Source organism: Bufo bufo, chromosome 2, assembly GCF_905171765.1.
Source record: "Bufo bufo chromosome 2, aBufBuf1.1, whole genome shotgun sequence".
Taxonomy (NCBI): Eukaryota; Metazoa; Chordata; class Amphibia; order Anura; family Bufonidae; genus Bufo; species Bufo bufo.
In genome coordinates, this window is record NC_053390.1 from 705,857,802 (window position 1) to 705,884,021 (window position 26,220).

General features: G+C 43.6%; 1 protein-coding gene across 2 annotated transcripts in view; it reads right to left on the minus strand.

Annotated features, from left to right (window-relative positions):
- The window catches only part of LOC120991763 (EF-hand calcium-binding domain-containing protein 6-like), a 132,654-nt gene extending 106,747 nt beyond the window's left edge, over positions 1-25,907 (minus strand). For both annotated transcript variants that reach the window (XM_040420538.1, XM_040420540.1), the window contains exons 1-5: positions 25,827-25,907; positions 17,532-17,847; positions 2,687-2,796; positions 2,420-2,520; positions 1,792-1,869 (exon numbers count right to left, since the gene is read on the minus strand). In XM_040420538.1, the coding sequence (XP_040276472.1) occupies positions 1,792-1,869; positions 2,420-2,520; positions 2,687-2,796; positions 17,532-17,823 (581 nt within the window). In that variant the 5' untranslated portion in view covers positions 17,824-17,847; positions 25,827-25,907. The remainder of the gene's footprint in view (positions 1-1,791; positions 1,870-2,419; positions 2,521-2,686; positions 2,797-17,531; positions 17,848-25,826) is intronic.
- Between the last annotated feature and the right edge of the window lie 313 nt (positions 25,908-26,220).

A 26,220-nucleotide genomic window follows, 5' to 3' on the forward strand; every position in this document is an offset into this window, starting at 1 on the left:
GTCGGCTTGGTGCTGTAGCCTGTATCTCACCTCCTAAGCCCCCTGCTCCATATATTAATTAGAGACAATTGGAGCTATTGATGGCCACCACAGAGGGACAGCTTATCCCAGGCACCTTATCCCGGCAGCTTGTCCCAGACAAGGGTATACACACCATGGATGCTATGGGGCCCACAGATATATTGGTTCAATCTTTTCCTCTATTGGGTGAGAAATAAGGCCACAGGACTCTCTTCAGAAAAAAAGATCAACCTAGGGTGTGTAGAATTGGCCAAACAGTTATGGGAAAAAAACAAAAAACAAAAGGCCTTTCTATCCTGGCATGTAAAACCCTGCACTATAACAAGGGCCGATTTTAATTTTTGCTAGTGAGTTCACTTTCTTCAATGCACAGCAATGGTAAGGGGAAGTTGTGGGCAGCTATATATTACATGCAGTGCAGTTTCTAGGTAAAATTTCTCACAGGGCGAGTGTCAAAAAAACTCCCCCCCCCCCTGTCAAAACTGCTCGATGAAATAAGTGTCTCCCCATTGTAAAAAATGTGTAACCACATTGCACGGACGGTCACAGTGACGCACCCAGTGACCCACTGTCCCACAGACTCAGGCTCCATTCACACGTCCGCAAAATGTGTCCGCATCCATTCCGCAATTTTGCGGAACGGGTGCGGACTCATTCATTCTCTATGGGGACGGAATGGATGCAGACAGCACACAGTGTGCTGTCCGCATCCGCATTTGCGGTGCGCGGCCCGATCTTTGGGTCCGCAGCTCCGCAAAAAGATAGAGCATGTCCTATTCTTGTCCGCAGCTTGCGGACAAGAATAGGCATTTCAATGGGGGTGCCGGGCTGGTGTGTTGCGGACCCGCAATTTGCGGGTCCGCAACACACCACGGACGTGTGAATGCAGCCTAAGGCTCTCACTCACAGCAGGCTTCTTTCTCAGCACTGCTCCGGACGGGCGGTAACAGGCAGGCAGTAATTTACATGGATCGACTTTCTGCTCTGGCTCATATAATGAAGACCCATGCAGGAGATGCCCCCCTTTATGATGTCTATATGGCTTAATAAGGAATATTGGCAAGGGTTGTCCAGATGTGACCCCTTTAATCACTTCCAAAAACTACACCAGAGCAGGAGGAGCTAAGCAGATTCATATATATTTTTTGGGGAAAGATTCAGTATACTTTGTCATCTATGCATTTACACCTCTGCTCATTCTGGGTTTAAAGAGTCCAGTGAGCAGTCCTATAAGTGAGGCACAGCTTTCAGGTTACAGAAATAGCTGTCCACTGAGTAGCACCACCTGCTGGACTCCTAAACCTCATCCCAAGCAGAGGTTTAAGTTAATAAATGACAAGTTATACTGAATCTCACACAAAACTATATATCAATGTGATCAGCTCTTTCAGCTCTGTGACATGATGGCTGCAAATTGGACTGCTTTTTCAATATGACAATTTGCCTTTAATACTCGGTTATAAAGAAAATATGAATATGTTCTGTTAATGATATTTTACATAGGCAAACACAATGCCATAAATAAAATATAATGTGCATGTTTTTGAAAAGTACAAATCTAATCTCTTCTTTGCAGTCTTCTACATACTGAATACTGAATTACTGATAACGGTGGCCTATTAAAAAACATTTTATTCATAGAAGTATTTTTAAAAGTTAGAATAATGAAAACCTGCCAACAAAGCAGAATATGACTAGAATTGGCAAGTAAGAAACAATGGAGAAAGTATATATACTTTCTCCATTGTTTCTTAGCAATTGGTCACATACCTCAAAAGAAGTTGTTGAAATGGTCTGGAACCGATTGGTCTTCCAAGAAATTTTGATAGCATCATAAGAAAAACATCTCTGGAATACAGAAGATGTTGACCATCATTAGCATATGGTGATTGGGAGAACTGAGATTATGGAAGACAATTGACAGATACATGTCATAGACCAGGAAAAGGTGGAGTACAGTCTACCACCAGAAACCAGCATAGGGGTTGTATATAATGCTATGTATATATGTATACTGTATAGTGCTGCTATCCTACAAAGTAATAGAGTTGTGATTTATTTCCCCACCTACTAATGATATTGAGATGACTCTGCTCATCCTGTCCTAATTTATACAGCAAAGCTGACAAGTGATATACAGAAAGCAGAAAAAAGTACTTGTCACTGTTTTATTACTTCAATCTCTGAGCCCCTAGAGCTTGCTGTTGGTGGTAGGAGAGTCAGGTCTATAAAAGTCAGATCAAAGTCACTTCAGTCCTTTCATACTGTGTCTATGCGGGGAAGTATGGCTTGACCTGCATCAGGTCCACCATATCTAGATCTAAAACTCCCTCTTGAATATTATACATTCTCTTCTTAATAGTTCAGATGTAAAATATAAAGATCTATATTCTCCAACCTGTTCACTTGTCCTTTTCCCTCAGGATCGTTATTTTTAAACAGCTGTTTGAGACTGAAATATCCGCCAGACCTTAACTTTTCACGTAATGTATGTTCCAGCTGAAAGAAAAAGAAATTAAAGTAATATATATTTTGCATATTAAAAGTTATATGTTGCATATAAAAATATAAGAACTGGGATATATCAGTGGCAACTCTCTAAAGACCAAAAAGCAATCATCAATAAGAAATGCACTGCAGTGAAAAGAATAATACGCTATTTTACCTCATCCACTTCAAGTCTGAGCTGGGTTCCAGGCCGAGAAACAAAACTGTCCCTGCTGGTTGCAGTGCTCACTCTACTCTCAGCACGACTCCCGATGTCAGCCCTTTGACCTGTGAATGAGCATAATTAATAGGTTTCAGGGAATAATAATGTAATGTTATAATTAGCCAATAATACGGCTCCTAACTCACCATACGGTATTTATAATTACAGTGTAATCTCATGTGGCAGTAGGGCCTTTAGGCCCTCTCAGAGACCAGAGCCTGGCAGGATTGCTACTGCTGCACCCTCTTACCGGCGGAAGTCAATGGAGCTAGATGATGAGACAACCTCCTGTTGATTTGGCAACTGTTATTTAATCCCAGGCATGATATCACAGAATGGAGTGATGATGTGAGTGATGCAATACTAAGGCTTGGCGTCAACCTTCACATTATGTGTCAACCCAAACAGGTAAATAAGATCAATATGTAAAGTGTCTTGAACCTTAATGTGCCACTGATAGAGAAAATAATTAATTATGGAAAGGCAGGTTTAAATAATAAACATTAAAACTTAATAATAAACTTTAACCCTTTAAAGGGACAGCCCGTTTGGACCAAATGCCGGAGCCCCATTTTTCAAATCTGACATGTGTCACTTTATGTGGTAATAACTTTGGAACGCTTTTACTTATCCAAGCCATTCTGAGATTTTTTTTTTCTCGTGACACATCGTACTTCATGTTACTGATGAATTTGAGTTGATACGTTTTAACTTTATGCATAAAAAAATCCAATATTTGCATAAATTTTGGAAAAAATTTGTATTTTCAAAATTAGAATTTCTCCGCTTTTAAGACGGATAGTGATACTTTATAAAATAGTTATCACTTTACATTCCCCATATGTCTACTTTATGTTGGCATCATTTTGCATATGTCATTTTATTTTTTTAGGAAGTTAGAAGACCTAGAAGTTTAGAAGCACAAAATTTCCAAAACCCACTTTTTTAAGGACCTTTTCAGTTATGAAGTCACTTTGTGAGGATTACACTGTAGAAACCACCCATAAATGACCACATTTTAGAAATTACACCCCTCAAGTTATTCAAAACTGATTTTACAAACTTTATTAACTCTTTAGGTGTTCCATATGTGGTCGTAAACTGCTTTATGGGCACATGGCAGGGTGCAGAGGGAAAAGAGCGCCATATTGTTAACGGAGGGCAGATTTTTCTGGAATAGTTTTCAGGTGCCATTTTACATTTGAAGAGCCCCTGAGGTACTACTAGAAAGAAACCCCCCATTTTGGAAACTACCCCCCTCAAGGAATAAATCTAGTGATGAAGTGAATGCTTTGACCCAACAAGCATTTCATAGAATTTAGAAACACATGCCTGTGAAAATGAAAAATTAACTTTTATTTCCAATATAAAGTTGCTTTAGCCCCAAATTGTTCATTTTCACAAGGGGTAACAGGAGAAAATGCACCCCAAAATTTGTTATGCATTTTTTCCTTAATACGGCAACACCTCATATGTGATCATAAACCGCTGTTTGCATTCAGAAGGGTAAAAGCGGCATTGGGATTTTCTAACATGCAATTTGCTGAAATTAGTTTAGGGCCCAAACCATTTGTATTTTTTCACCAATGTAGCTGTGTGGAGACTTGTTTTTATGATTATTTTATTCTGTGGGTTGATACCATTATGGCGATACCAAATTTATGTCGTTTTTTATGTTTTGCTACTTTTTCAGCATAAAATCACTTTTGTGTTAAAAATAAATGATATTTTGCATCGCCATATACTAAAGTCCATAACTAAGGATGAGCGAACACCTGGAAGTTCAGGTTTGCCAGGTTCGGCTGAACTTCGGCTCAAAGTTCGGGTTCGGGAACCGAACGACCCCGAACCCGAACCCTATTGAAGTCAATAGGGACCCGAACTTTAGGGCACTAAAATGCCTGTAAAATAGTCATAGTAATGGCTAGAGGGCTGCAAAAGGAAGCAAAATGGGGGTAAGAGCAGGACAACTGCCCTGCAAACAAATGTGGATAGGGAAATGACATAAAACAACATAGAATAGATTATTATTTTTTTTATAATAATAATCTTGAACTAGGAGGCGGAGGTCAAAGTGGAGTAGGAGGGTGAGGAGGCGGTGGACGGGGCGGTGTAGGTTGAAGTGGTGGTGGGGGAGGTAGCCAACACTGTTTTTGTTGTTTTTTTATTTTATTTTTTTTCCTTTATTTTTATTTTATTTTTTTACGTTTTCTGTGGACAGGCGGCTGTGCTTGTCTGTGATCCCCCCCCCCCCCCCTGCTGTGCTAAACACACGTTCGGACAATACACTGGCCGCAGGGCAGGCCAGCACCTCCAAGGCGTAAATGGCAAGCTCAGGCCATGTGCCCAATTTGGAGACCCAGAAATTGAATGGGGCAGACCCATCAGTCAGTAAGTGTAGGCATGTGCACACGTACTGGTCCACCATGTTGCTGAAATGCTGCCTCCTGCTAAGACGTTCCGTATCAGCTGGTGGTGCTGGTTGTTGTGGCGTGCTGACAAAGCTTTTCCACATTTCGGCTATGCTAACCCTCCCTTTTGAGGTGCTGGTGGTGCCCCAGCTGCGTTGGCGACTTCTTCCTCCTCCTAAGCCTTCGCCTTGTGCTTCCACTGAGCCCCCGCTGTCAGGTGGGAATGCCATCAGCAGCGGAATTAAGGATGGCACGTTGTCCGTGTAGTGAGGTTCCAGCAGGGTGGTCACCCAGTAATCAGCACTGGTTAGAATGTGGGCAACTCGGAGGTCGTTGCACTGCAGCATGTAGTCGCTCATGTGTGCCAGGCTGCCCAGAGGCAACGACAAGCTGTCCTCTTTGGGAGGTGTATCGTCTGTGTCCTCTTTATCCCCCCAGCCATGCTCCAGTTATGCCCATGACCTGCTTTGGATGCCACCCTGCCGTGAATACGGTTCCTCCTCATCATCATCCTCCTCATCCTCCAGAACTGTGCCCTGGCTGGACAGTTGTGAACCCGCCCTCTGAGCCACTTGTAAATGACTGGCCTGATAACCGTGGAAATGATCCCTCTTCCCCCTCCTCTTCCTCCTGTGCCACATTCTCTTCCATCATCGCCCGAAGTGTTTTTTCAAGGGGACATAGAAGTGGGATAGTAACGCTGAGGACGGCATCATCGGCACTGGCCATGTTGATGGAGTACTCGAAACAGTGCAACACGGCACACACGTCCCACATGAAGGCCCACTCGTTGGTGGTGAAGTGGTGCTGTTCCGCAGAGCGACTCAACTGTGCGTGCTGCAGCTGAAACTCCACTATTGCCTGCTGCTGCTCGCACAGTCTCTCCAGCATGTGCAAGGTGGAGTTCCACCTTGTGGGTATGTCGCATATGAGGCGGTGAGCGGGAAGGCCGAAGTTACGCTGCAGCGCAAACAGGCGAGCAGCAGCAGGGTGAGAACGCCGAAAGAGCGCACAGATGGACCACACTTTCTGCAGCAGCTCTGACATATCGGGGTAATTTTTCAGGAGCCTCTGCACCACCAAATTCAGCACATGCGCCAGGCAAGGTATGTGCATCAAACTGGCTTGTCCCAGAGCTGCTACAAGATTTCGCCCATTATCGCACACCTCCAGGCCGGGCTTGAGGCTCACTGGCACCAACCACTCATCAGTGTTGTTCCATGCCCGTCCACAGCTCCTGCACAGTGTGGGGTTTTTCCCCCAAACAGATGAATTTCAAAACAGTCTGCTGTCGTTTTTTCCTGGCTGTGCTGAAGTTGGTGGTGAAGGTGTTACGCTGACCGGATGAGGAGGTGATAGAGGAGGAAGCTGAGTAGGAGGAGGAGGCAACAGGAGGCAAAGAGAAACATCCTGCAATCCTAATGGCGGAAGGACGTGCGCCAAACTGCTATCCACCTCAGGCCCAGCCGCCACTGCATTTACCCAGGGAGATATAACATTCCTGTCCGTGCTTACTGGTCCACGTATCAGTGGTTATGTGGACCTTGCCACAGATGGCGTTGCGCAGTGCACACCTGATTTTTTCCGCCACTTGGTTGTGCAAAATCAGGATTGCTCGCCTGGAAAAGTAGTGGCGGCTGGGAACCAAGTACTGAGGGACAGCCACCGCCATAAGGTTTTAAAAAGTCTCCGTCTCCACCAGGCGGAATGACAGAATTTCAAAGGCCAGGAATTTTGAAATGCTGGCATTCAGGGCCAGGGATGGCGGGTGGGTAGGGGGGTACTTCCTCTTTCTCTCCAGTGTTTGGGAGATGGACAGCTGAATGCTTCCATGGGACAGTGTGGACATGCTGGGTGACTGTGGTGGAGATGGAGGCTTTGCTGCCACATCCTCTGTTTGCGGGGTGGCAGGTGCCACTGTCACTCCAGAGGGGGAGGAACAGGCCGAGACTCAGGCCCAGCGCTATAATAAGACAGACCAAGCGGCTGCCTTAGGGCGCAGAGACGGGGGAGGGGCGGAAAAATTTAACTTTTTTTTTTAAATACCCGTATTTTTCACCCCATAAGACGCAGTTTTTTCCCCTGCCCCTGAGTCTTATGGGTCGAATACTAATAAAGCGCTTCCATTTTGGAAGCGCTTCATTAGTACCAGAGGACCGGGTAGCAGTGAAGGATCTGTACTCACCGCTTTCTGGTCCTCCACTCAGCTGTCTGCTGTGCAGGGCTGTGCACCATGTGACCTCACGCTGTGCGCAGCCTTCACAGCTGACAGCCGAGAACCAGAGAGGAGAGAGAGAGCGCTGGTGGTGAGGAGCGGCGGCGTCCAGGAGCAGGAGAGGTAAGTTATTTTTTTTAATCTTAATTGTGCTGATGGCTGACATGGGGGATCATGATGGCTGACATGGAGGCTGTCACGGATGATGTTGCAGATAGCTGGAAGTTATGGATAAACATCAGACTGGCTTGATCCCAAACTAAGGAGCATAAAGGTGACCCCTATAAAACCCTAAGAGCTCACCCTGACTACTAAGCACATACAAGGGTCTCAGAGGTAGACGATTGCATGCCCTCGTACCTAGGCTGTGTGACACCTGAAAACCCTATAATAGTGAGGGGACACGACCACCGGCTCCCTGCACTTAATACGGAGGGAGTCAGGGTCACCTAGAATCAAGCCAGCAACGAAACACAATACATAAAAGGACTTATCTGAACAAGCAGTAACAGAAGTCTCCAGCAGTGAACAATTTCAATCCAGGAAGTAGTATAAACCGCAAAGTGAGGCAGTATGGGAGGGAATATAAAGGGAGGCAATTAGTGTAAATAGGTGACAGCTTGGAGAAGGAAAGGAGATGACAAAGTGAAACCAAAACAAAGAACATCATGCAAGAGGTACAGAAGAACGTCCAGACCTTCTCATAGAGCTGGCGGTGACAGAGGCATGATGGCTGACATGGGGGCATGATGGCTGACAATGGGGGGTTGACGGATGGGGGCTGATGGCTGACATGGGGGCATGATGGCTGACATGGGGGCATGATGGCTGACAATAGGGAGCTAATGGATGACAATGGGGGCATGATGAATGACAATGGGGGCATGATGGCTGACATGGGGGCATGATGGCTGACAATGGGGGTCTGATGGATGAAAATAGGGGGCTTATGGATGACATGGGGGGCTGATCTGAGGCATTGGGGGGCTGATCTGATGTCTGATTAACATTGGGCGTCTGATTGGGGCTGTGAGCTGAGGTCTGATTAACATTGGGGGTCTGATTGCTGGTCTGACCGTAGGTGTAATGAAAAAATAATAATTCTTATTATCCTCCTCTAAAACCTAGTTACATCTTATAGGGCGAAAAATACGGTCCTCAAACCAGCGATTGTCTGAAGCAGAGAGAAGATACCAGGACCACACAGAGAAGAAGCCAGCTGCTGCAGACGGGACCAGGGCCAGGTGAGCTGCGAGGGGGGGGCGCCAAAATGTAGCTTTGCTTGTGTTGGCAAAAAACCTTGCACCGGCGCTGCCGAGACTGCAGCAGAAGAGGGAGCAGGAGGAGCCTGAGATCTTTTGTGGTTTTTGAGGTGTTTACTCCACTGCAACTCGTGCTTTGCATTTAGATGCCTGGTCATGCAGGTGGTGCTCAGGTTTAGAACATTTATGCCTCGCTTCAGGCTCTGATTGTACTCGCGTCAAGAACTGCCACGCCAGGGAACTCCTTGGAGCTGGCTTTGGTGTGCTCAGTCCCTGGGTGCAGTGGGCAGTAGCAGGCGTACTGGCTAGGGGACTGCCACTCTACTTTTGTGTGACCACCACCTCTTCCTCTGAACTGCACACGTCCCTCGCATAACCTTAATTCCATGTGGGGTCTAGAACCTCATCATCCTCCACATTATCTTCCACCCACTCTTCACCCCTGCCCTCCGTGCCGGTCTGCACACTGCAAAAAGCGGCAGCAGTTGGTACCTGTGTTTCGCCATCATGAGAGATGTGCTGCGGTGGTCCTCCCATGTCTACATCCTGAAACATAAGTGGTTGGGCATCGGTGCACTCAATCTCTTCCACTTTTGGGGCAGTGCTATGTGGACAGCCCACGGAAACCCTGCCAGCAGAGTCATCAAAAAGCATAAGAGACTGCTGCATGACTTGGGGCTCAAACTACTTGGCTGATTTGCAAGGTGGTGAGGTGAAAGACAGATGACCATGGGCTGCAGATGCCAACTCTGCACTTTCAGCAGGGGACCAGGTGGGAGACAATGTGAAGAAACTGGAGGCATTGTCAGCCACCCAATCTACTACCGCCTCTACTTGTTATGGCCTCACCATTCGTAACCCGGTATTAGGGCCTACAAAATAATGCTGAACGTTCTGTCGCCTATGTGCACCTGAAGAAGGTGTTTCATTTCGGCGTGTAGCTGGCACAGATCGATCACGTCCTGTCCCTGCAACAGGAGCTCCACCGACACCAGCAGCACCACGACCAGGGCCACGTCCCTTATTTGATGCTCTCCTCTTTCTTTGAGGTCACCCACCAATCTAACATACGGATTAACTATATTAATTTCCCTGTCACGTATGCAATGCAGGTGTACATCACACAAAAATGGGTATAAGTCACCCACCTATCTAAGTCACCCACCGAATTAACCGGGAGATTAACTATTATATTTTTGTGTCATGGGTACAGAGATGGTGGATTGCACACAAAAAAATCACTATAGGTCACCCACAGAACAAATAGCCAGATGAGATTCATAACACTGTCCCTCACTTCAGCTGCCTGCTTCCTGTCCCTGCACTACTCAGAGCTGATGGGCGGTGCTACACGTGATCCAGCTTTTATAGAGGCTGGGTCACATGATGCACCGGCCAATCACAGCCATGCCATTACTAAGCATGGCTGTGATGTAGGGGTGGGCGATATAGGCGATATGCGATATAAATTTGTGCCACGATATGGATTTTGTGCATATCGCCTATATCACCGGACCGCGATATGACCACGGAGCGGTAGTGAATGATCGCGCTCTCGGCGCGCACCATATTCTCCTGAGCTGGCACAGTGGAGAAGGAGGGAGTCCCTCCCTCCCCACTGTGCGCGGCTGCCGCTGGCCACCAATAAGAACAGAGTAGGAGGAGGAGGGGAGGGACTGTGGCCACTGCGCCACCAATGAATGCCTGAATACCAATGTAGCGTTCATGTGCCAGCCATATCAGCCTCTCATGTGCCTCTCATGTGCCCCTCAGCCCCCCAGCCTCTCATGTGCCCCATGGAACACAGTGAAGACAGTCATCATTAAGTGGAAAAAATATGGCACAACAGTGACATTACCAAGAACTGGACGTCCCTCCAAAATTGATGAAAAAACGAGAAGAAAACTGTTCTGGGAGGCTACCAAGAGGCCTACAGCAACATTAAAGGAGCTGAAGGAATATCTGGGAAGTACTGGCTGTGTGGTACATGTGACAACAATCTCCCGTATTCTTCATATGACTGGGCTATGGTGTAGAGTGGCAAGACGAAAGCCTTTTCTTACGAAGAAAAACATTCAAGCCAGGCTACATTTTGCAAAAACACATCTGAAGTCTCTCAAAAGCATGTGGGAAAAGGTGTTATGGTCTGATGAAACCAAGGATGAACTTTTTGGCCATAATTCCAAAAGATATGTTTGGCACAAAAGCAACACTGCACATCACCAAAAGAACACCATACCCACAGTGAAGCATGGTGGAGGCAGCATCATGCTTTGGGGCTGTTTTTCTTCAGCTGGAACTGGGGCCTTAGTTAAGCTAGAGGGAATTATGAACAGTTCCAAATACCAGTCAATATTGGCACAAAACCTTCAGGCTTCTACTAGAAAGTTGATCATGAAGAGGAACTTCATCTTTCAGCATGACAACGACCCAAAACATACATCCAAATCAACAAAGGAATGGCTTCACCAGACGAAGATTAAAAGTTTTGGAATGGCCCAGCCAGAGCCCAGACCTGAATCCGATTGAAAATCCGTGTGGTGATCTGAAGAGGGCTGTGCACAGTAGATGCCCTTGCAAAGAAGATTGGGCAAATCTTGCCAAGTCAAAATGTGCCAAGTATTAAATTAAGGGTGTGCACACTTATGAAACCATATTATTTTATTTTCATATTTTTTCTTCCCTCTACCTAAAAGATTTCAGTTTGTTTTTCAATTGAGTGGTACAGTTTATAGGTCACATTAAAGGTGGAAAAAGTTCTGAAATGATTTATCTCTGTCTAATTTTTTTACAGCACAGAAACCTGACATTTTAACAGGGGTGTGTAGACTTTTTATATCCACTGTAAATGAAAGGATATGAGAAAGACAATTTTTATTAAAAAAAAAAAAATTGGTTAACTTTTATTTCACTTTTTTTCACATTTTTTTTTTACACTTTTTTATTTATTTCTCTAGACCCATCTGGTTCTTGAAGATCCAGTGGGCCTGATGGCTATACAGTGCATTGCAATAGTCATCTATTTCAATGCACTGTATAGTCAGTGCAACACTTACACTAAGGCTGATCAGACCCTCAGGGTCTGATCAGCCTTAGGTACATGGGAACCCGGACGCCTTTGTAAGGCGTCCGGTTGCCATGGCAACCATCGGGCCGCTGCCATCGCAGCAGCGGAGGCCCAATGCAAGAGAGAGGGAGCTCCCTCTCAACCCCATAGATGCCGTGGGCGGCTGCTGACCGCGGCATCTATGGGGTTAAACGGCCAGCTCTCTCTGCTGATGGCAGCGCCTCCGTTTCTTGTGCCGCTGCCATCACAGCCGGCAGAGAGGTCATGGCAGCAGAGGGCATATGGGGGGCAGTGGGGGACAATGGCCGCATGTGGGGGGCACTTACATTTATCAGTCATGCCTGATTTCAGGCTGTGATCTCGAGTGTGGAGATCACAGCCTGAAACCACCATTTTTCTCAATGAAACGCTCCGATTGGTTAGTCTGCAGAGACTAACCAATCAAAGCGCTTGCCGGCAAGGGACCACTCTGATTGGTCCCTTGCCAGCTTCCTCGGTGTCTCTGCTCTCCAGGAGAGCGGAGACTCAGGGGCTGTGACACTTTATAGTGTCACAGCCCCGATAAGCAAATTGGACGTGACTGTACGTCCAAATGCAGAAAGTCACTTGCAATTTGGACATACAGTTACGTCCAAATGCGTGAAAGGGTTAAAAAAGTTAAATAAAAAAATTGTAATAAAAAGTCGTCCTATCCGAATTCTATGTCAGTAAAGTGGAACGGGTGCCTCATAAATTTGGCACTCATTCTGACCACCATATTTCTCAATGTATTAATGCCAGACCAGTGGCATAAATACATTTATAAATCTCCTGCTTCCCATCTATTAGAAGCTGGCTGTCTGCAGTCCTTATTAGGAATTAATGCAGTTACAATTGTCTGAAATGGAAGCTGTAATAATTTGTTAGTACTCAGCTCCCCCTAATAGTGGCTGCATGAAAATGCAGTGTTTTCACATGGGAAAGAGAAGTCGTTGAGCGTCGGGCCCGCCTCCCCCTGGACCCCATAGAAGTCATGTGGCCTGCCTACACGGTATCACCTACATGGCAGTTTAAAACTAAAATGGAAAAACTGTTTTGTGTGAAAACTTCTGTAACCAGAGAAGAGATGAGAGTGGTTCTCTGTTTTATAGTCTCTTATTTGCTGCTTACTATGTAATGAGAGCCGTTATGCACTAGGTAAATAAATCCTCCCGTTACCAACAAATGCCGGGCAAACCAAGTGAGCAAAGCAGACTGTAACCAACACCCTGGATTATACTAACATACTATTAGTGGCCGCGTTGAGCAAAGCAGTATGGTAAATAAGCCTATACTTAAAATGAAAACAAGAAGGTTATGTTTCCAAGAGCAAAAGGAGGGATAGCAAAATTAGCTTTATGATTTTTTTCTCTGTTGTTGGTGACATAGCCATAACTACATTGGTACATGAACCATAATGCAAATAAATGCTGAATGTGCCAAGAAGGGCTATAATTAGTGTTGAGCGAACTTGGGGTTTTAGGTTCGGTGTACAAGGTTCAGGTTCGGGTTATCTAAGAATTCCGTTATGGATTACGCTACCACAGACCATAAATTATGGTCCATGGTAGCGGAATCCATAATGGAATTCTTAGATAACCCGAACCTTGTACGCTGAACTTGAAACCCCAAGTTCGCTCTACACTAGCTATAATATGTTAAGGCTAGAGCATATCATAAAAATACATAATTTTATCACCTACAGTCGCTCTCATGATTCATGAACCATACCTAGGATAAAACAAATGTTTTGGTGAAAAAATATTTTCTAGAATAACAAAAATGGATAAAAAAGATTGCATTCAATTTATTCAATCCATAGCAGAAAACAAATAGCGGTAGGTGAAATCGTTTTTGTACAGTTTTAATTGCCTTTTTGGAAAGGACCAGAATAAGCCAGTGAACTTTCTCTATTTGACCACTAGGTGGAAACACAGGCAGAACGTAACTCAAGCATCTTCATTCCGAGAGTCACTGTAAGGGGCTGTTCACATCTCGTTTTTTCTGTCTGTCAAGCTGATACTTTCCGAAGTCGATTTGCATAATACTCCGTTTGAATACTGTACGGAGCGAGCTCCATACAGTATTAGAATGTATTGGCTCAGATGAGCTGAAGTTATTACTTCGCGATATTTCGGGTAATAGCTTCATAAATTATTTTCTACTGTAAAAAAAACATTTCCCGAACTCGGGTTCGGTTCCAAGTGGTATGGGATGTTGCAGATAGGATGTTGCATCAATATAAGATCGGCAGGGGTCCAACTTCTGGCTGGTCCAACTTGTGCTGCCAGAGGAGGCATGTAATTTCTGACAAGGCTCAGGCCTCTTCATAAATTACCTGCCTCCTCCGGCTCTCCATGCGCTGATATGAAATATACAGTAGCTGGGAGCTGACTTGTCATTGTTTATGGCCTCATCATTCCCTCAGCCTCACTCCACCTTCACCACCTGCTTTTTTGAAGGCCTGGTGAGCGCGATGTGAAATTTGCGGATTTGTGACTTTTCTGCACCAAAAATTGGTGTGAGGGGAATGATTTGGAGAAACCACTTGTTATATTAGTTGTGTTGAGCTATTTTAATTGTTCCTGTTTAATTGGTTTATTGCATACAGCTGAAATATTGTAAATTTGGCTACTAAATCTAATTTGCAATATGATTTGAATAATTTTAATTTCTTAATTTGACATTTTACCAAATACTGATTTATAGTTAACATTCCTATGCTTTATTGCTGGCCAGCTTACAGTATATAACTAACATGTAATTACACTGGGGAAATGCTGTCTCGTGACCAAAGCATTCACCCAGCAGCACAAATTGTAAAATAAGCATCATAGATGACGGATAGAGTTCTGTGGTTGCATATTGTACAGGCTGAAATTCAATACTAACTCCTTGACCTCTGACCTGGGAAAATGTCATGCTTCTTCCAGACTATGCATATGCACTTTACTTCTGTATTAACTGTTGTGCCTATTTTTTCAAAATGTATTTCCAATTTTAAAATACAGTGAAGCATCTTTTAGAGGACCACCTAAAATTACATTGAAAAGGATAAAGGGTTGGTCTTTTGGAGAGGTGTCACAGTATGCATGAACGTAACGATTCTGTAGATTCACATTACCACGCTCACCACACTAATTTACGAGGTGAGAATGAGAATTGGAGAACGTGAAATCGGGCGGGGAGACAGTGGCTTCTTCTCAGTAACGTCTCTCATGTTGGACAGATTTCCCAGCTATCTCCAGTATGCACCACAGTGAAAATGTGCCCCCGGCTGTACTGAAAAGAGGTGCCCCCGGCTGTACTATTTCCCAGCTGATGTTATTACGTGGTGTGGTGCAACCCCCTAATAATGTACAGGAAACAGAAGGGAATCAAAGAGAGGGAGCAGGTTCAACTTAAGTTTTAGTTTAATTGAAATAAATCATAAGGCTAGTTTCACATCTCCGGCATTGTGATCTGGCAGCCAGTTCCAGCAGAGAATGACGGGAATTGGCTGGACAGAAACCGCAGCGTGCAGCAGTTTCTGCCTGGCCAATTCTCAGCATTTTTGCCAGTTTGCGGCCTGATCTCCACCGGACCCAAACATAGTTTATGGGGTAGGCAGGCATTCCGGTTGCATCCAGCAGTGCCGGATCCGGAGAATTACAGCAGGCTGTTTTCTGCCGGAAAAGCCTGCTGGAATTGCTGCTGGAGATATGAAACTAGCCCAACAGTTACACTTCTGTTAAACTGAGAGGTCCAGTACATTAAAACAGAACTTGCATCAGGGATACTGTGGTTCCTTCCCGTTTGGGTTTAGGGCTGGGCTTCTCCCAACTTGACTGGCAAATGGCACAATGGCTCAGGCTGCAGCGATCATCTAATTTTCAAGATGAATCTAGCACAATATGTTCTAAAAATTCAGTCATTATTGGTCACAGTTAAAAGTATCCATAAGGAGCACACATGTCGTCCTTCATCATGGCCTAGCTGAGCAATGGAGGGGCCAAAAAGTGCAATTGCATCATCTGAAGGTGGACTACAAATGAAGGTTTTAGTTTTAGAAAACAAAAATCCTGTGACAGATCCTCTTAAAGGAACACAGACTTCTAGGGAGGAACGACCTCATGAACTCAGGATAAAATGTAAAAAAACAGCCATAACACAGACATCAATGAGTCATAGGCATACATGAATAAGACATTAGTTTACATATGAAACACATTATGTACAGTATATCAAAGATATAAAAAAAGTCTTTTTCAAGCCTGGCTATTTAGCCTCCATTAAAGTGCAAGTTTTCAAGCTACTAGATCTGTAATACCTCATTCACATGAATGTGCGAATGAGGCAAAAGGGCATTGTCCAGGATACCACAGAAAGAGTCACGATCAGGAATATGTTGGTGCTACACAAATAAAGTGGTATAATCATAAATTCATTGTGTCTTTTTGTAGATTGCAATCAAATTTTATTATCAGCACTTAAACCACACAATCTGTGGTCAATCATTTTTTTTTGCTAGGAGTATTCCTTATCAATCAGCTGTAATTTGAAGTGGAACATAGTAACAGGTGTCTAGAGAGAGAGGGGGAGAGAGGGAGAAAATAGTCTGTGTGAGTGTTCTCTGCACCAGCTAATTGATGCTATCACCAAACCATTATCCTTAAAGGGGTTGTCCAGTATCCCCTTCTGGCCATGACCCAACAGTGATGTGTCCAGTCACTGGCTGCAGTGGCACATCTGATCTTGTCCACAGTCCAGCTGGAAGTCAACAAGTCTGGGAAGGTTGGGACCAGAAGATCGCTAAATGCAGCCAGGACATAGGACCGACGATGAACAAGTGAGCATGATTCTTGTATTATGTCAATCACACTGCTCACTCAAAACCAAGGAAAAAATGCGTATAGCAGCACAACGAAAAATTAAAGTCTTATCTTGTGGTGGTGCCAGCCGTGTTGGGAGCCAGTCAGAAGTTCCCCCTTGGATGCGTCATATAGAAGAAACCGCAGCACTCTCCTGTCTTCAATTCAGTGGAATTCATTTCACCAGCAAAAAAATGCGACGTTTCGACCGTAAAGGTCTTTCTCAAGGCTTGAGAAAGACCTTTACGGTCGAAACGTCGCATTTTTTTGCTGGTGAAATAAATTCCACTGAATTGAAGACAGGAGAGTGCTGCGGTTTCTTCTATATGACGCACTCAAAACCAAGGGCATCCTGGCCAACCCTTTATTGTAGTGTAGATATATTCATGCTAATCAATATATTGTCAACAAGCAGCCGACCATTCACCAGACATTAAAGCCATCTGTCTTGTCAAATATTGTGAAAAGGTCACAGGGAGAATTTTGAAAGGCTCCCTATTCCAATGGCAACGCATATCCCTATCATTAAAAAGAGGATTCAACCATAAAATGAGCACTTAGTAACTGGTGCATTCACAGACAATGGATGTGTGTTCTGGAGGTCATAAACTGGGTTATTGTAGTCTCCCTGCTGTCAAGACAATTCCTCAAGTAACAGCAGTCCAGCCCATTGTAGTCCCATCCTAGTACAGTGGTGCACAGGTTATATTTATTGGCCCAATCAATCTGTACTTCTCACAAATTCATGTAGCTCAGTCTCCATCCTATTACACTTTAATTTTTGTAATACATTAAAGAGCAATGGATAAATTACAACCATGTATACTATAATACACAAAAAATAATAGTCTTCAGATATTCAGGGTATTTAAAATTAATACTAAACATAATTATTACCTAATACACATTAACCTCATTCAAATTAGTTAAGTACTTATATGACTGTTTTACATACAATATATCGTGTGCAAACTTACCAAATATAGGGAGCCTTGTCTTGTTCTGGTCAGTTGCAATGTTCACCTGTACACCTTCTGGAATATGATGCTTTAAAGGTGTAAGTGGTAGACTTCTGTCTCTGTAGGAGGACAAGGCTGTATGAATGTTCCTTCTGGTTTCCGGTACTTCTTCCCTATGGTATGCCATATCAGCCCTAGAAAATCCTCTTAAAGACAAGGTTTCTGGGTCACCAAGACGTGACAATGGATGCTCAATAATGGGTAGCTTTGGCATTGAGGATCGAGGTGGTGATAGAAGATGACTGGACATCTTGTACAGCTGAGCCGCTATGATCTGGAGAACATAAAGAAAAACCCATAGTGAATATCTCCAATCACATGCACAATCAATGGTATAGTATAATATGTACTGGGTATATACAATAGGTTCATAAGTGTAACATAGACCAATATCCTTTACATGTTGCACATACAGTCACACACACAGTTTGACCAGACACTTCTGGTGATTTGTGTAGTTGTATAAAGATCCTATTCTATTAAATAATAACCCAGATGAATCTAATGTATGTGCTGTGCACATCACAGCTTAGCTTTGCAGTGCCTTTCTCTTGTACATTCAGTATTGAGGGCCATACATGTCTTATGTGCATCCCAATCGGAACAAAGTCTTCTAATGGAACAAAGAGATGCATTTGTGGCTCTTGTAGCGAGAGAGGCTGACCACCATCTCACTGTTGTAATGGGAGTTCTGCCATACTAAAATGAGAATAAAAAAATAAAAACTTTGATAAGATAGTCTTCTACCAACAGGACATCTTTTGCACACTGGCCAAAATGTAATAATATTTCTGTGCCAAAAAATGGCACAAAATGGTGTAATTTGGTGCATCTAGGGTTTCTACACTTTTTTCCAACATGCTCAACAAGGGGTCGTGGGGCAGGACCTAGAATACACCACATTGAGCCAAAATTTTGGCACAATTCTGGTGTAAAAATCTGTCTCAATGTAAGCCAACTAATAGTTGGTATAGTGTCAGATTTATTATCCAGCCTGAGCCCCTGGGAAAAACCTGGTGCTGGTCCAGACAGCCGGTCTAAGCGTACACCATCTTTGCGATTAGTAAATCTGGGCCATTTACAGACAAGTTTCATTGCTTTTTCCCTTCTGTCTTTACTTTCTACTACAGGTTAGAAAGCCTAGAGAGAATTACCATCATCAGCTTAGAATATAGAGGACAACTAAATAAGTTGATTAATACCCAGAATACACATCACATAATGACTCAATAGGTGAGAAGAAGGGTAAATATAAGAAAGTAATGATTTCTGTCACTCGTTACGTTTCCAAGCCACAAAGAATGCGGATGCCTGTAGAGCAGAGTGGACAGATCTTTATTAGACACTTTTGTATACAACCAAGGTAACACAACACATGTAAGGCTACTTTCACACTAGCGTTCGGGTGTCCGCTCGTGCGCTCCGTTTGAAGGGGCTCACGAGCGGCCCCGAACGCATCCGTCTGGCCCCAATGCATTCTCAGTGGAGGCGGATCCACTGAGAATGCATCCGCCTGCCAGCGTTCAGCCTCAGTGAGCGGACACCTGAACGCTGCTTGCAGCGTTCGGGTGTCCGCCTGGCCGTGCGGAGGCGAGCGGATCTGTCCAGACTTACAATGTAATGCTACTTTCACACTAGCGTTCGGAGCGGATCCGTCTGATGTTTCATCAGACGGATCCGCTCCGATAATGCAGACGTTCGCATCCGTTCAGAACGGATCCGTCTGCATTAAAACTTAGAAAATTTTCTAAGTATGAAAGTAGCCTGAGCGGATCCGTTCAGACTTTACATTGTAAGTCAATGGGGGACGGATCCGCTTGAAGATTGAGCCATATGGTGTCATCTTCAAGCGGATCCGTCCCCATTGACTTACATTGTAAGTCTGGACGGATCCGCTCGCCTCCGCACGGCCAGCAGCGTTCAGGTGTCCACTCACTGAGCGGAGCGGAGGCTGAGCGCTGGCAGGCGGATGCATTCTCAGTGGATCCGCCTCCATTGAGAATGCATTAGGGCCAGACGGATGCGTTCGGGGCCGCTCGTGAGCCCCTTCAAACGGAGCGCACGAGCGGACACCCGAACGCTAGTGTGAAAGTAGCCTAAGTCAATAGGGACGGATCCGCTTGAAGATGACACCATATGGCTCAATCTTCAAGCGGATCCGTTCCCCATTGACTTACAATGTAAAGTCTGAACGGATCCGCTCAGGCTACTTTCATACTTAGAAAATTTTCTAAGTTTTAATGCAGACGGATCCGTTCTGAACGGATGCGAACGTCTGCATTATCGGAGCGGATCCGTCTGATGAAACATCAGACGGATCCGCTCCGAACGCTAGTGTGAAAGTAGCCTAACCCTATTCAGACAGGAGCATGCCAGATGCAATCCATAAAATGGTTCATAATGATGTTTCTCACCACTGTTAGACTGCCTCGCTGTCTGTATGCCAAATACACTAAGGGGAACATTTATTAAGACCATTGTGTTACATGTTGGTCATGCTCTATGCCCTGCTGATGTCAGATGCAACACAATTATTCAGAGACACATAACTTTTAGTAATTGTGGCACGTGTGTGCAGGTCTGTGTGTCAGAACGGAAATCTACACCATCAAAAGTGTAGATTTCAGGTATAGATTCCTGGTATAGATAATAATTCATGTGTCGGGCCACACCGCCCACTCTAATCTTCCCATTATGGAATTTGACAATTCTGCTTTTTCATCTATTCACTGTTTTTTTTTATGAATAATGTGATAGGCATGCATACAAAGATGTGTTTTTAAAGGGAATCTGTCAGCAGGTTTGTACCTATGACACTGGCTGACCTGTTACATGTGCTCTTGGCAGCTGAAGGCATCTGTGTTGGTCCCATGGGAATGCGAGTTTGTGCTTATGGAAGTGTCTCGTTCGGGTAATGGAGGGAAACACCACACCGAACATAGGAGGTAAAGGGGTGAAGGAATAAGGCCTGGAAACTAGGGAAAGGAGATGGGCACCTCCTAGTAAAACCCTAATGAAAGTCCAGACTAACTACCAGTATGAACAGATCCCAGAGGTACGTGAGTTCATACCCAGGAATACCTAGAGTTCTAACTCACCCTATAGTACACTGGTACTAATGTCAGGACTGAGACAACCTGTCCCTCCAAAAGGAAGGACGAACACGAGTCTCCCTCAGGCCTTAATACAAATGACAGGGAAATGCAGCACACAAAATAACCCAAACTAAATACAAAAGGGAAAGAAAACACTTAACTTCAAGTGGCTATCACAGCACCAGGAACTCAGCCAAGATCTACACACCAGCAATCCACAACTCAAACAGAAGCTATAAACCACACAGCATAGTGTGAGAAACAACAATAAATAGAGAAGGTAAAATGACCACAATAGCAACACCTGGGGAAAGAAGGTATGGCAAGCACCAGAAACAACACAGACATCATTTGATCCAAACGGAAAACATGTCAGATCAAACCACGTGTTGCCAGTCTCACCGATCGCCTGCCACCTGTCGCGGGAACGCGGGAACGTCCATGACAGGAAGAAGTTAATCTTACATCATTGGAAGAACACATGGCAGGGTGATAGACAAAGACAGTAGAAGAGTGCAGCACTATGCAGATCATTGTGTGTGAGAATGATATGTTTAAAATGAATTCTAACTTTAATAATAAATGATAATAATAACTTGATTGGGCAACCATTGCAGAATAGAGGTATCCATGTAGACGGTGGACAAAAAGATGAATCTGGCTGCTTTATTCAAGAGAGAACATACCCCCAGACAAGTAGTGCTGCCTAGGAGTAATATTTGTAGCACCCCTCACTGAAAAAGAAATATCAGGATTAAGTAGTTTAGTAGATTGTGGAAACACACCACCGCGACCAAACATGACTACTACAGCCAATGACTGACAATACATGACAATATCCTGCTAGCCCTAGAAGCAGCTGATTGACATTGTATGATGTTATTCAATCTATGATCTACAAGGACACCCAAATCCTTCTCTACAAATGACTCTCCCAGTGTTGCTTCCCCGAGGACATATGATGCATGTAGATTAATACTACCCAGATACATAACTTTACATTTATCTACACTGAATCTCATTTGCCAAGTAAATGCCCAAACAAGCAACTTGTCCAAGTTGGCTTGTAGTTTACGGACATCTTCCTTAGACTGCACAGTACTACATAGCTTGTGTCCTTTGCAAAAATAGAAACATCCCTTGTATCATTAATAAATACATTAAATAATAGAGGACCCAGCACAGAACCTTGGAGTACACAACATATAATCAGGGGCCAATCAGAATAGGAATCACTGACTATAACTCTGTGGACATGGTCCTTCAGACAGTTTTCAATCCAATTATAACTATACTTTTTAAGCCTATAGATCTTATTTTAACCATTGTCTATGAGGGACAGTATTAAACGCCTTGCAAAGTCCAAAAGTCCAAATTCACAGCCACCCCTCTGTCTAGGTTTCTACTCACCTCTTCAGAAAAACAAACCAAGTTGATCTGACAATCTCTGTACTTTATAAAACCGTACTGGCTATCACTTATAATGTTAACTGCTGACACATACTCCTATATACATATTCCTTTACTAGTTCCTCAAACATTTTTTCCACAAAATATTGTTCAGTCATTTTGGGTTATTAGATAGTGTGGAGATCAGAGGGGTGAAATAGGCTTGTTTGGCATGATGATGGTCAGAGTTGTAAGGTTGCCACCATCTGTGTTAGGAGGTTCAGGGTGTAGAGGACACTCCTTTGTGCAGGGCGTGTTGCACTGTAATGCATGGTAGCTGGATCTGGACAGGAGAGGGAAGAGAGTGGGGATAATAAAAATTGGAAAGTGTCTATAAGGTAATGAGTCTTAATGGCTTCTAGTTTTCTGTATGCGTGTGTTCCTGCTGAGATAGTAGAAACAGTTGTGCACCACATAGTCCAATGCTTTTTAAGCCCTGCTCTCCTTTTCTCCTCTGAGAATGAGTAATTTGGTTCCCAATGACGTTTCACCAAAGGAGCAGCCAACTTAATGTTTTGGGCTATAGGCTGGACCCAGCACATCTATACTGTCTATATGGTCCAAGGGCCCCTCTTCTCAACTCTGGAAGCAACCACAATGATTACAAGGGCTTTCTACCCTATTGCAACTCAAGGACAAGTAACTGTGGCACTAACCATATTAAGGCTTCAAGAAGTGAATGAGATTGTTCTTTTTCCATTTGTGGATTACAAATAAACTTTCATTTAACTCTTGTAGATTACAAGCCTTTAGTTTCCCTACCTCGGATACACCTGAGGGCAAACATCCATGTCTGACAGAGCACCTGAGTTTAGTCTCTTCAAGGATTTTACATTGTTTTTCATGCTGACAGTCAAAATTTCATATTGTTTCAGTCCTTATGGACCACACATCTAGCCTCTTCTCAAGAACTGAAGAAGACTTTGGGAGTGAAGTGTCTGTCTTCTAACATTCTCCTTGCTATTGAATAAAGAAGGTTCGCATTCAGATACCTGCCCAGTCACTACAGCTAGCTCTCATAAAGCCTATACTGGTTGCTTAATATATTCATGGGCCCAGATTTACTAATGTGTCTTCTCCAAAAATCTGTTTAAAAAGTGGTGTAAATGGGAGCAATGTTGATGCAAAATGGCGCATCTAGGGTTTCTACACTTTTTTCTAACATGCTTGACAAGGGGACAGTGCTTAGTGCCATTTTGTGCCAAAATTGTGCCACAATTCTGGCATAAAATGTGTTTAAAAGTAAGCCAACCAATAGTATAGAGTCAGCGTAAAGTATCTATCCCTGCACCAGATTTATCATCCAGTCTGAGCCCCTGTGATAAATCAAGTGTAGGTCTAGACAGTCTGTTTAATGCTGGATTTACACTGCCCAATGTTCGGGCCGAACATTCCTACGAAAACGTGTTCATCGCATGACACCAGGGGCGGATTGGCCATAGACCTTACAGGGAATTTTCCCGGTGGGCTGATGACCTCCTCACGGCCGGCCAGTGGAAGTTTTTGGGGATGTATTTTGTGCTGCTGGCAGTATTTTGTGATGGACTGTGGTATTTGGCTCTGTTGGGTTGGTATAATGTGCCACAATATGGTATTTCTGGCCTTACTTTCCATCATTTTGGACACAACTACAAAACAGGACCACTTTTAGTTCCCAGTCTGCAGCTGCATGACACAATAGTTCATGTGGACACCAAAATTATAGTTTCTGGCCACCCACAAACAATTAGTATTCTGTGTGGGAATCAGCGATGGCATTAGTGATTGCTCCTTCCCATACTGTGGAGGGGATCACTGCATGTAAATGCTGTGCTCACCTCCACTGACAAGCAGCGAATGTTGGGAAGAAACGCTTTCTTCCTGACAATCATCAGCTTCATTGGGCCGTGTAAAAATTTACACCATCTATAGGCTTAATAAATCTGTTTCTTACAGCTACAATGCATACATGCATCAAAAAAGAAGGATTCCCTTCACTGTTCCTGGGTAGAATCTAATCAAATGTCATTTTTCAACAGCCATTTAAACATGAACATTTTCTATCAAATTCCTCCACAGATCATTTTGAATCCAGGCTTTAATCTCACCCTTCCACTTACTATTAATTCAATTCTGAATAATATAGGGCACTGTCACATGTAACTAGGTAATTAAGACTCCACCACTTCCTGGCCATTCTCCAGTAGCTCTCTGCATAGCCTGAGAAGGGAAGCCTGGAGGTGCCTTACCCTAACTACAGAGGACAACACAATCAGATCCCTAAGCAGTGGTGTGGGCCCCCAGGCAATAACGGCCCCCTTACTAATCATAGCTATAATACACTTGAATTGCGCAAGACAATGCTTTTGAGCACCAATAATCTATTTGATAGAGACGGGCTGACTAGGCCTGAGCAACAGAATGACCACTCACATGTAACCAACTGGCTCTACAGGTGAAACTCGAAAAATTCGAATATCGTGCAAAAGTCCATTTATTTCAGTAATGCAACTTAAATGGAATTGCATTAATGCAACTTAAAATTAGAATTTTGTGAAAAGGTCCAATATTCTAGGCTCAAAGTGTCACACTCTAGTCAGCTAATTAATCCATACCCCCTGAGCAAAGGGTACCTCAAAATTGAGACTTTGGGGTTTCATAAGATGTAAGCCATAATCATCCAAATTATAACAAATAAAGGCTTGAAATATCTCGCTTTGCATGTAATGAGTCTATCTCATATGTTAGTTTCACCTTTTAAGTTAAATTACTGAAATAAATGAACTTTGCACGATATTCAAATTTTTCGAGTTTCACCTGTATATAACAGCAGCATGGAGGTCAGTGCACTGTGGATGGTGCTGGTATGGGGACAGTTGCCACCTGCCTTCTAGTGGCACATTGACTGGCTCTGATATAACGTGTACTGGTTGAGGTTGTAATTGTGGCTTTGTTATAGGGGACGTTGTTGACTGATCAGGCTGCTTAGGCTGGCTTTGATATGGGGTACTATGGATAGTTTGTGTATATATACTCTGTATGCTTTTTTTTAAAACTATTTTATAAAGTATGCTATTTATTTTTGTATATGTGTAATAAGAACAGAGTGCAACAGAGAAATGGAGAACCGTGCAATGTCTGTGCTATACAGATCACACCATCATTTACCTTTCTATCCTTTACCCTATGAACATTCATACAATTGTACTTTGAATATTAATTTGTGATTCATTTGTCACTTCCGTCAATACTGTGAGATGTACTGTATGTCACCTAACGTTTGTAAATCTTAAAACATCCTTAAAAATAAATAAATAGTAATAAGGAAAAAGAAAAGTATAATAATTAGAAATATTGTTACACAGTTAAATTGTCATTCGCTTCACTTTTATGTTTGTCCCATATCTACATTACATAATACTAACACATATACATTTACTTCAAAGTATATACTGTGAATGGTGATTGCAATCAGTGTGCTGGTTCAATCTATTTCTTTTTAAGCCTTTGTATTTAAAGAGTTAATAGACTATTAATCTGCCAAAACATCCGTGCCTTTCATGCCTGCAGGATCTGTGGTGTACCGTGCATGTAAATGCAAGCTATTCAATCACATTCTCTGCTTGAAACACAAAACCTAAGGCTTGATTTTACTTTCTTAGGCAGAAAAAAAAGTCAAACTTTCAGAATTCTCCATAGATTAAGTAAACAGATTCCAACCACTACTTACTGTGAGCCCGGTTGTGCAGTTTTGCTCTTTAATTCCCTATTATCCGGGCTCGCTCGCTTTGTAGTCCTCACAGTGTATGGTGTAATGTTGTTCTCTTTTATTGAACGGAGACAGGTTGCTAGAGGCAACATGGAGAAACCTAAAATCTCCGGCCAATTTATTGTAGTAGGAGGCAGCAGCCAGCTCTGGGAGGCAAGCTGTCAATCAATGCATTGACCAAGCCCCTGCATTCATTCCCATTGTGTAAAGCGGTGACAGCCACACCTTTCCCCTGTAACTAAAGACTTCTCTACGCTATTCAGAATGTGCACGCTGTCATGTAAAGTCAATTACCCCCTTCTCTGTAATGTTTGGCATCAAGTTAACTATTTTCCTATAATGGAACAGTTTGAGG